General features: G+C 34.6%; 1 protein-coding gene across 3 annotated transcripts in view; it reads left to right on the forward strand.

Annotated features, from left to right (window-relative positions):
• Window positions 1-12,540, forward strand: part of LOC116581945 (disintegrin and metalloproteinase domain-containing protein 18-like) — a 181,568-nt gene that overhangs the window by 28,618 nt on the left and 140,410 nt on the right. For all 3 annotated transcript variants that reach the window (XM_032329289.1, XM_032329290.1, XM_032329291.1), the window contains exon 7: window positions 233-298. In XM_032329289.1, the coding sequence (XP_032185180.1) occupies window positions 233-298 (66 nt within the window). The remainder of the gene's footprint in view (window positions 1-232; window positions 299-12,540) is intronic.

The following is a 12,540-nucleotide window of genomic DNA, read 5'->3' on the forward strand; positions in this document are numbered from 1 at the left end:
TTTCATTCAGTATTAGTAGAGAGTACCTAAGCTCTTATATTACTCCAGCAAGCTCACTGGAACTCTTAAACCTGGAGTATGTTTTCAAATGAAATTTTCTGATTTGTAATTAATTTTTATATTTAATTCCTTATGAATTTTTTATGTGTTCCCTTTCTATATATGTTACTCTTGGTGCTTAACAAATTCAATACATACTAACATTTGATAAATCCTGTTTTTTTCCTTTCAGGAAATAACTCTTTCAAAACTATTACCCCAATACCTAGAAATGCACATTATAGTGGAAAAAGCTTTGGTAAGTCAAACTTTTCCTTCCTTTCTTCCCTCTCTCATTCCTTTTATCTCTCTTCTTTTTCTTTCCTTGAACTCAAATATTTTTTTCTTAACTTCAAAAACATAATGTAATTTTTAAGCTATTTCCAAGTAAAGATATTTTATTTTAGTTGTTAGTTACGACTAAAAACCCAAACTAGCCTAGAATGCCTTACATTATCCTCCCAGCCCCCAAGCTCAACATAGCTTAAGTCTCTCTTTGACTTCACGTTCTAGCAGCCCTGAGTTTCCCTTAATCTGCTCTAATCTCTCTGGTCACATCACTTTTTAAAGCATGCCAGATAATTACCATACCAATTTACTTAATGTTTTCTAACTTTATTGAGAAATAATTAACAAATATAATAGTGTAAATATAAAGTGTTAAATGTGATGATTTGATAACCATTGTGGATTGATTGCCAAGACAGATAATTAACACATCTGTTACTTACATAGTTAACTTTGGTTTTGCAAATAGGAATTGCAAATTTTTCTTATTTTTTATGACTAATATTCCATTTTGTGTGTGTGTCTTCCTGTGTGTGTGTACATACAATAATCATTTTTCTATCCATTCATCTATTGATGGACATTTAGGTAATTTCCATATTTAACCTGTTATGAATAATGCTACATTGAACATGAGAATGCAGATATCGCTGAGATACTGATTTTGTTTCCTCAGTGTATATGCCCTGAAATGAAATTGCTGGATAAAATTGTAATTTTATTTATTTATCTTTATTTTTTATTTTTTGGTAGTTTTATTTTTAACTGTTAAGGAGCCATCATACCGCTTTCCATAATGGCTGTACCAATTTACATTCTCACCAACAGTGTAGAAGGATTTCCAATTCTTCACATCTTTGCCAACATTTGCAATCTCTTGACTTTTGGATAATAGATATTCCAACAGGTGTATGGTGCTATCTCATTGTGGTTTTGATTTGCATTACCTTGATAAATAGTGATGTTGAGCACCTTTTCATGTACCTGTTGATCATTTGTATGTTTTTTAAAAATATCTATTTGGTAGACATAATTTCTTTTGAATATCTACCTAGGAGTGAAATCCTTTTGTCATAGGGTTAGTATCTGTTATTTTAGGAGATATTGAGAGTTTTCAAAAAATATAATAATTTGTTCTCCCATCAACAATGTATGAAAGATCCAAGTATTCCATATCCCCACAAAAAAAATGCTATTAATAGTCTCTTTAAATTTTAACTATTCTGGTATATGTGTAATGAGATCATATTGTGGTTTTTATTAGTATTTACCTGATGATTAAAGAGTTGAAAAACATTTGATACTGTTCCTGACTATTTGGATACTCTCTTTAAGAGAATATACATGTGTTTTCCATTTTATTTATTTATTTATTTATTTATTTGAGAAAGAGAGAGAGTATATGAGCAGGGGAAGAAGCAGAGAGAGAGACTCTTGAAATAGATTCCCTTTTGAATGTGGAGCCCAACATGGGTCTCTATCCCACAACCCATGAGATCATGACCTGAGCCAAAACCAATAGCTGGACACTTAACCAGCTGAGTGACCCAGGCACTCCTCATTTTAACATTTTGATTAATGTTTTGTGGGATTTTATATATTTTGAGTATGAATCTTTTGTCAGGTGGTATATCGGAGATATCTTCTTCCAGGTTGAGGCTTGTTTTTTTACTCTTGTAATGGTGTCTTTTAATGGGCATATTTCTTAATTTTTATGAATTTAAGTTCAGTATATGATTTTTATCATTATCTTTTCCATTTAAGAAATATTTTCTTGGGGTGCCTGGGTGGCTCAGTGGGTTAAAGCCTCTGCTTTCTGCTCAGGTCATGATCCCAGAGTCCTGGGATCAAGCCCTTCATCAGGCTCTCTGCTCAGCAGGGAGTCTGCTTCCTCCTCTCTCTCTCTGCCTGCCTTTCTGCCTACTTGTGATCTGTCTGTCAAATAAATAAATGTTTAAAAATCTTTTAAAAAAAGAAATATTTTCTTACTCCAAGGACATAAATATTTTTACCTTTTTTTGGAATTTATTTTTATTTACCTTTTCACATACAGCTTTATGGTCATCTCTAATTGACAAAATGTGTGGTGTGAAGTAGGGGTTAAAGTTTATCTTTTCCATATTCATTTGCCCCAACACTATTTCTAGAAAGACCTGTCTTATCTCATCCAATTATGTTGGCAATTTTTAAAAAGTCAAGCAATGGTTACATGTGGCCTATTTCTCAAATCCCTGTCTTCTTTCCCCCCATTGGCTAATTTATATATTGTTGAATCAATACTTCACTGTATTGATTACTAGAGCTTTATTACCATTTAATCTATTTGTTTAAATCCTCTTATTATTCTTCACCATTGTTTTGACTATTCTGGGTCTTTTTCCTTTAAACATATTTTAGAATTATTCTAAATTTACACACACACACACACACACACACACATACAAACACAGAATACAACCAAGATTTTGATTTGGGAATTGCATTGAATGCTTATATCTCTTTGGAGAGAATTGTCATCTTAACAGTATTGAGTCATCCAATCTAATACACACAAATCTTTACATTTTTTTGTTATTGTTAATACCTTTCACCAGTATTCTCTCGTTGTCTGGAATACCCTTTTTATTTTTATTGTTATGCATTTGATGGTCTATAATAATTATTTTACATTAACATTTCAATTTTTCTTGCTAGCTTATGGAAATACCATTGATATGTATGTATTCACCTTATAATCTGTGATCATACTTAATTGTTAATTCTTTTGAATTTTTTTAGTTTCTTATATGAACAATAATACTTTTTTAAAAATTATTTTTATTAACATATAACGTATTATTTGTCCCAGGGGTACAAGTCTGTGAATCATCAGGCTTACACATTTCACAGCACTCACCATAGCCCACATGCTCCCCAATTTCCATAACTTAACCACCCTATTCATACTCCCCAACCCAGCAACCCTCAGTTTTGTTTTATGAGATTAAGAGTTATTTATGGTTTGTCTCCCTCCCAATCTCATTTTGTTTCATTTTTTCCTTCCCTACCCCCCACAACCCACTGCCCTGCCTCTCAAATTTCTCATATCAGAGAGATTGTATGATAATTGTCTTTCTCTGATTGACTTATTTTACTCAGCATAATATCTTCTAGTTCCATCCAGGTTGCAAATGGCAAGATTTCATTTTTTTTTTTAAGATTTTATTTATTTACTTGACAGAGACAGAGAGATCACAAGTAGGCAGAGAGGCAGGCAGAGAGAGAGGAGGAAGCAGGCTCCCTGCTGAGCAGAGAGCCCGATACGGGGCTCGATCCCAGGACACTGAGATCATGATCTGAACTGAAGGCAGAGGCTTTAACCCACTGAGCCACCCAAGTGCCCCAAGATTTCATTTTTTGATGGCTGCATAGTATTCCATTGTATATATATGTACCACTTCTTCTTTATCCATTCATCTGTTGATGGACACCAAGGTTCTTTCCATAGTTTAGCTAGTGGACATTGCTGCTATAAACACTTAGGTGTGTGTGCCCCTTATGATCACTACATTTGAACATTGATGCTTTTAATTTCTCTTTTCTGATCTTAGATTTCCTTTTCTAGCTTTTGGGTTTTATTTTTATTTATTTATTTATTTATTTATTTATTTATTTGCTTCTTTACTTGTACTTCCTTTTCTTGCTTTATTGTCTTAGCTTGGCTCTCTAATATATAATATATATGAATGTATTGTGTATATTCCTAACTCCTCCTCCACCTTATAGAGTAGTTATTTTATATACTCCTTAATCAGATTGTACTCATCTTTACAAATCATGGATTTTTTAAAACTTGATATTCTGTTTAGGATTTTAGGGTTCATGCTTAGGAAATAATAATATGTAATATCCTTCTTATAATGTTTTATTTCATTATATTATGCAAACCTCATAAAATGAGTTATAATATTTTATTCAGAATTTATACATTATAAGTTTGATCTCTTCCATATGTATTTGGAAACGTTCACATCTGAAGCCAAAGAGATCTTTAGCTTTCTTAAGGGAATATTTTTAAGTACTGTTTTAATTGCTTTGGTGTGTATAAAGCAGTTTAGATTTCTTTATTTTGTTTCACTTTCTGTAAGTTAGGTTTTTAAAGAATTTTTTTTATCATTTAAGTTTTCTTTTTATCTTTAAAAAATTAGTAATGTAGTAGTGATATCACCATTTCTATTGCTCACCATTGCTATCAGTGATTTCTTTTTGTTCTTAAGTTTTATAATGAAATCATCAAATATAAAAATTAACATTCCTACAAAATTACTTACTAGTATATATAGATTTTGTTTGAATTTTGATAGTTACCGCATAAATGTTGTTTTTCTTGCCCATCCTCCAATCTAGGATCCTACACTCCATTGAGTTGTAATGTCTTTATTCTCTTCTGATATGTTACAGTATTATGGTCTTTCTGTGTGTTTCCTATACCTTGAAATCTTTCTTGTCTTTCCTGATACCTTTCTTGTATTGGAGAATACTATCCAGTTACCTTGCTGAACATACCTCAATATTTAAACAGAAAATCAAAAAGGAAACAATGACTTTGAATGACCACACTGAACCAGGTGGACTTAGCAGATATCTTCAGAACAATTCATCCTCAAACAGCAGAGTACACATTCTTCTTCAGGGCACATGGAACATTCTCCAAAATAGATCATATACTGGGTCACAAATCAGGTTTCAAGTGGTACAAAACATCGAGATCATACCATGCATATTTTCAGACCATAGTGCTATAAAACTACTAGTCAACTACAAGAAAAAATTTGGGAAGACTACAAATAGATGGAGGTTAAAGAACATCCTACTGAAGAATGAGTGGGTTAACCAGGAAATTAAAGAAGAAATGAAGAAATACAATACAATACAATACAATACAATACAATACAATACAATACAATAAAGAAGAAATACATGGAAGCAAATGGAAATGAAAACACAACAGTCTGAAACTTTTAGGATACAGCAAAAGCAGTCAAAAGAAGGAGAAATGTAGCAATACAGGCTTTCCTTAAAAAACAAGAACAGTCTCAAATATATCATCGAACCTACACCTAAAGGAACATGAAAAGAATAACAAATAAATCCAAAGTCAGCTGAAGGAGGGTAATAATAAAGATTAGAGCAGATATCAATGATATGTAAACAAACAAACAAACAAAAGTCCAGAATGGATCAGTAATCTAGGAGCTGGTTCTTGAAATAATTAATAAAATTGATAAACCTCTAGTCAGATTTATAAAAAAGAAAATAGAAAGGAAGGACCCAAATAAATAAAATCATGAATAAAAGAGAAGAGATCACAACCAACAACAAAGAAATACAATCATAAGAGAATATTGTGAAAAATCTTCCAAAAATTGCATAATTGGAAAGAAATAGGTTAGTTACTATAAATATATAAATTACCAAAATTGAAACAGGATGAAAAGAAAATTTGAACAGTTGCATAACCAGCAAAAAAAATTGGTAAGATTTTTTTAAATCTCTGGGTGGCTCAATGGTTAAACTTCTGCCTTCGGCTCAGGTCATGATCTCAGCGTCCTGGGATCAAGGCCCGCATTGGGCTCTCGGCGGGGAGCCTGCTTCCCCTCTCTCTCTGCCTACTTGTGATCTCTCCGTCTCTCTCTGTCAAATAAATAAATAAAACTGTTTATAAAAAAAAAAAAAATCTCCCAACAGGGTCCAGGGCCAGATGGCCTCCCAGCAGAATTCTGCCAAACATTTAAAGAAACAATAATACCTATTCTTCAGAAACTGTTTCAAAAGTGGATGGAAGGAAAACTTCCAAATTCACCCTATGATACCAGCATTTCCTTGATCCCCAAATCAGACAAAGACCTGCAACAAAAAGAATTACAGACCAATATCCCTGATGAACATAGATGCCAAAATTCTCCTCAAGATACTAGCTAATAGGATCCAACAGTACATTAAAAGGATTATTCACCATGACCAAGTGGGATTTATTCCAGGGCTGCAAGGTTGGTTCAACATCCACAAATCAGTCAATGTGATACAACACATCAATAAAAGAAAGAACAAGAACCATATGATACTCTCAATAGATGCTGGAAAAGCATTTGACAAAGTACAGCATCCCTTCCTGATCAAAACTCTTCAAAGTGTAGGGATAGAGGGCACATACCTCAATATCATCAAAGCCATTTATGAAAAACCCACCGCAAATATCATTCTCAATGGAGAAAAACTAAAAGCTTTTCCTCTAAGGTCAGGAACATGGCAGGGATGTCCATTATCACCACTGCTATTCAACATAGTACTAGAAGTCCTAGCCTCAGCAATCAGACAACAAAAGGAAATTAAAAGCATCCAAATCGGCAAAGAAGAAGTCAAATTATCACTCTTCGCAGATGATATGATACTATATGTGGAAAACCCAAAAGACTCCACTCCAAAACTGCTAGAACTTGTACAGGAATTCAGTAAAGTGTCAGGATATAAAATCAATGCACAGAAATCAGTGGCATTTCTCTACACCAACAACAAGACAGAAGAAAGAGAAATTAAGGAGTCAATCCCATTTACAATTGCACCCAAAACCATAAGATACCTAGGAATAAACCTAACCAAAGAGGCACAGAATCTATACTCAGAAAACTATAAAGTACTCATGAAAGAAATTGAGGAAGACACAAAGAAGGGAAAAATGTTCCATGCCCCTGGATTGGAAGAATAAATATTGTGAAAATGTCTATGCTACCTAAAGCAATCTACACATTTAATGCAATTCCTATCAAAGTACCATCCATCTTTTTCAAAGAAATGGAACAAATAATCTTAAAATTTATATGGAACCAGAAAAGATCTCGAATAGCCAAAGGGATATTGAAAAAGAAAGCCAAAGTTGGTGGCATCACAATTCCGGACTTCAAGCTCTATTACAAAGCTGTCATCATCAAGACAGCATGGTACTGGCAAAAACAGACACATAGATCAATGGAACGGAATAGAGAGCCCAGAAATAGCCCCTCAACTCTATGGTCAACTAATCTTCGACAAAGCAGGAAAGAATGTCCAATGGAAAAAAGACAGCCTCTTCAATAAATGGTGTTGGGAAAATTGGACAGCCACATGCAGAAAAATGAAATTGGACCATTTCCTTACACCACACACAAAAATAGACTCAAAATGGATGAAGGACCTCAATGTGAGAAAGGAATCCATCAAAATCCTTGAGAAGAACACAGGCAGCAACCTCTTTGACCTCAGCCACAGCAAAATCTTCCTAGGAACATCGCCAAAGGCAAGGGAAGCAAGGGCAAAAATGAACTGTTGGGATTTCATCAAGATCAAAAGCTTTTGCACAGCAAAGGAAACAGTTAACAAAATCAAAAGACAACTGACAGAATGGAAGATATTTGCAAACGACATATCAGATAAAGGACTAGTGTCCAAAATCTATAAAGAACTTAACAAACTCAACACCCAAAGAACAAATAATCCAATCAAGAAATGGGCAATGGACATGAACAGACATTTCTGCCAAGAAGACACCCAGATGGCCAACAGACACATGAAAAAGTGCTCCATATCACTCGGCATCAGGGAAATACAAATCAAAACCACAATGAGATATCACCTCACACCAGTCAGAATGGCTAAAATCAACAAGTCAGGAAATGACAGATGCTGGCGAGGATGTGGAGAAAGGGGAACCCTCCTACACTGTTGGTGGGAACGCAAGCTGGTGCAACCACTCTGGAATACAGCATGGAGGTTCCTCAAAATGTTGAAAATAGAACTGCCCTATGACCCAGCAATTGCACTAGTGGGTATTTACCCTAAAGATACAAACGTAGTGATCCAAAGGGGCACGTGCATCCGAATGTTTATAGCAGCAATGTCCACAATAGCCAAACTATGGAAAGAACCTAGATGTCCATCAACAGATGAATGGATAAAGAAGAAATGGCATATATACACAATGGAATACTATGCAGCCATCAAAAGAAATGAAATCTTGCCATTTGTGACAACATGAATGGAACTAGAGTGTATCATGCTTAGTGAAATAAGTCAAGCAGAGAAAGACAACTATCATATGATCTCCCTGATATGAGGAAGTGGTGATGCAACATGGGGGCTTAGGTGGGTAGGAGAAGAATCAATGAAACAAGATGGGATTGGGAGGGAGACAAACCATAAGTGACTCTTAATCTCACAAAACAAACTGAGGGCTGCTGGGGGGAGGGGGTTTGGGAGAAGGGGGGGTGGGCTTATGGACACTAGGGAGGGTTTGTGCTTTGGTGAGTGCTGTGAAGTGTTTAAACCTGACGATTCACAGACCAGTACCCCTGGGGATAAAAATATATGTTTATAAAAAATAAAAAATTAAAAAAAAAACTGCAAAAAAAAAAAAAATCTATCCAAATCATCAAGGAAGAAATCAAATTTCCACTCTTTGTAGATGACATGATACTCTGTAGACTCCACCAAAAGAGTCTACCAAAAGAGAAAACTCCACCAAAAATTTTCTGGAACTGATACACAAATTCAGTAAAGTTACAGACTACAAAATTAACACACAGAAATATGTTGCATTTCTGTACACTAATAATGAAGCTACAGAAAGAGAAATCAAGGAATCAATTCCATTTACAATAGCACCAAAAATCATAAAATAGCTATGAATAAATGTAACTTTATTTACAGAGATAACTGTTCTAGAACAGTTATCTCTGTAAAAACAGAGAACTATTTATTTACAGAGAAAAGATCTGTACTCTGAAAACTATAGAACACTTATGAAAGATAGTGAAGAGGAATGGGAAAACACTCCATGCTCATGGATTGGAAAAACAAATATTGTTAAAACTTCTATACTACCCAAAGCTATCTATATATTTATTACAATCAGCATCACAACAGCACCAGATCAAATAATCCTAAAATATGGGTGGAACCACAAAAGACCCTGAATAGACAAAGCAAACTTCCAAAAGAAAAGCAGAGCTGTAGGCATCACAATTCCTCATTTCAAAGTGTAATAACAAAGCTCTAGTCATCAAGACAGTATGGTACTGGCACAGAAACAGACACATAGATGAATGGAACAGAATAGAAAACCCAGAAATGTATCCTCAATGCTATAGTGAACTAATCATAAACAAATCAGTAAAGAATATTCTATCAAAAAAAGATGGTCTCTTCAACAAATCATGTTGGGCAAACTGGATAGCAAAACTCAAAAGAATGAGACTGGACCACTTTCTATACCATCCATAAAAATAAATTCAGAATTTGTGAAAGACCCAAATGTGAGACAGGAAACCATCAAAATCATAGAGGGGCACACAGGCAACAACCTCTTTGACATTGGCTGTAGCAACTTTTTACTGGATACATCTCTGGAGGCAAGGGAAACAAAAGCAAAAATTAACCATTTGGACTTCACCAAGATAAAAAACTTCTGTGTAGTGAAAGAAACATTAAACAAAACTTAAAGGCAACCTATGGAATAGAAGAAGATATTTTCAAGTGACATATTTGATAAAAAGTTAGTATCCAAAATATTTAAAAATATATCAAACTCAACAACCAAAAACCAAATAATCCTGTTAAGAAATGGTCAGAAGACATGAATAGACATCTTCCCAAAGAAGATCTGCAGATGGCTAACAAACAGATAAAAAGATGCTAAATATCACTCATCACCAAAGAAATATAAATCAAAATCATGATATCACCTTACACCTGTCAGAATGCCTAAAATTAACAACACAGGAAGCAACAGGTATTGGTGAGGAAGTGGAGAAAAGGCAAAACTCTCACACCATTGGTGGCAAACTGTAAGAGACTATTAACTTTAGAGAACAAACTGAATGTTGATGGGTGGGGGGATGGGCTATATTGGGGTTAGGTATTAAGAAGGAAACTTAACTGTGATGAACACTGACTGCTATATATAATTGATGAATCACTAAATTCTACTCTTGAAACAAATATTACAGAGTATGTTAACCAACTAGAATTTAAACCAAAACTTGAAACTTACAGAAGATAAAAAAAAAAATTAAAAATATTGGCATACTGTCTTGCATGGAACACTGGGTGTTAAATGCAAACAATGAATCATGGAACACTACATCAAAAACTAATGACTAACATAACATAAAAATATATTGGCAAAAATGTTTTAATAGTCAATTATTAGCCTTTCATTATCTTGTAGGATATGTATTTTGGCCTCATTTATGCTTGATATTGGTAATTTATATCATCTCTCAATTTTCTTGATAGTACTTATAAGGGTATCAATTATACTCATCTTTTCAAAGAATCTTTATTTTTATTACTTTATTTTTATGTTTATTTCCTAATTTATAGCTTCCTTTTTTAAAATCTTTTTTCAGTGATCCAAAATTCATTGTTTATGTGCCATACCTAGTGCTCCATGTAATATGTGCCCTCCATAATACCCACCACCAGGCTCACCCCACCTCCAACCCCTCCTTCCAAAATCCTTTTTGTTTCTCAGAGTCCACAGTCTCTCATGGCTGTCTCTCCCTCCGATTTCCCCCAACTCAATTCTCTCCATCTCCAAATGTCTTCTGTGTTATTCATTATGCTCCACAAGTAAGTGCAACCATTATGAGAATTGACTCTCTCTGCTTGACTTATTTCACTCAGCAAAATCTTTTCCAGTCCCATCCATGTTGATAGAAAAGTTGGATATTCAACCTTTCTGCCGGAAGCATAATACTCCATTGTATACATGGACCATATCTTCTTTATTCATTTGTCTATTGAAGGGCATCTTGGTCTTTCCACAGTTTGGTGACTGTGACCATTGCTACTATGAACATTAGGGTAGAGATGGCCCTTCTTTTAACTATATCTGTATCTTTGGTGGTAAATACCCAGTAGTGCAATTTCAGGGTCATAGGGAAGCTCTATTTTTAATTTCTTAAAGAATCTCCACACTGTTTTCCAAAGTGGCTGCACCAACTTGCATCCCCCCACAACAGTGTAAGAGGATTCTCCTTCATCCACATCTTCTCCAACATGCTGTTTACTGTCTTGTTAATTTTGGCCATTCTAACTGATGTAAGGTGGTATCTCAATGTGGTTTTCATTTGAATCTGCCTGATGGCTAATGATGATGAACATATTTCCATGTGTTAGCCATTTGTATGTCTTCATTGGAGAAGTGTCTGTTCATGTCTTCTGCCCATTTTTTTGACATGATTATCTGTTCTGTGTTTTGAGTTTGAGGAATTCTTTATAGATCTTGGATATCAGCCCTTTGTCTGTAGTTTCACTTGTGAATATTTTCTCCCATTCTCTGGGTTGCCTCTTTGTTTTGTTGACTGTTTCCTTTGCTGTGCAGAAGCTTTTGATCTTGACAAAGTCCCAAAAGTTCATTTTTGCTTTTGTTTCCTTTGCCTTTGGAAACATATCTTGAAAGAAGTTACTGTAGCTAATGTCAAAGAAGTTACTGCCTATATTCTCCTCTAGGACTCTGATGGATTCATGCCTCATGTTGAGGTCTTTTATCCATTTTGAGCTTATATTTGTGTAAGAGAATGGTTAAATTTCATTCTTCTATTCATAGCTGCCCAATTTTCCCAGTACCATTTATTGAAGAGACTATTTTTTTTTCCCCCACTGGATATGTTTTCCTGCTTTGTCAAACATTAGTTGACCATAGAGTTGTGGGTCCATATCTGGGCTCTCAACTCTATTCCACTGGTCTATGTGTCTGTTTTGTGCCAGTACCATGCTGTCTTGGTGATCACAGCTTTGTAGTGAAGCTTGAAATCCAGCAATGTGATGCTCCCAGCTTTTTCTTTTTCAACACTTCCTTAGCAATTCAGGGTCTTTCCTGGTTCCATGCAAATTTTAGGATTGTTCCAGCACTTTGAAAAATGCTGGTGGAATTTTGATCAAGATGGCATTGAAAGTATAGATTGCTTCTGGGCAGTATAGACATTTTAAGTGTTTATTCTTCTGATCCATGAGCATGGAGTGCTTTTCTGTCTTTTTATGTCTTCTTCAATTTCTTTCATGAATGTTCCATAGTTACTTGAGTGCAGATCCTTTACCTTTTTGGTTAGGTTGTTCCCAGATGTTATGGTTCTTGGTGCTATAGTAAATGGAATCGATTCTCTCATTTACCTTTCTGTATTTTCAATCTTCATGTGT

This window comes from Mustela erminea, chromosome 21 (genome assembly GCF_009829155.1).
Source record: "Mustela erminea isolate mMusErm1 chromosome 21, mMusErm1.Pri, whole genome shotgun sequence".
NCBI lineage: Eukaryota > Metazoa > Chordata > Mammalia > Carnivora > Mustelidae > Mustela > Mustela erminea.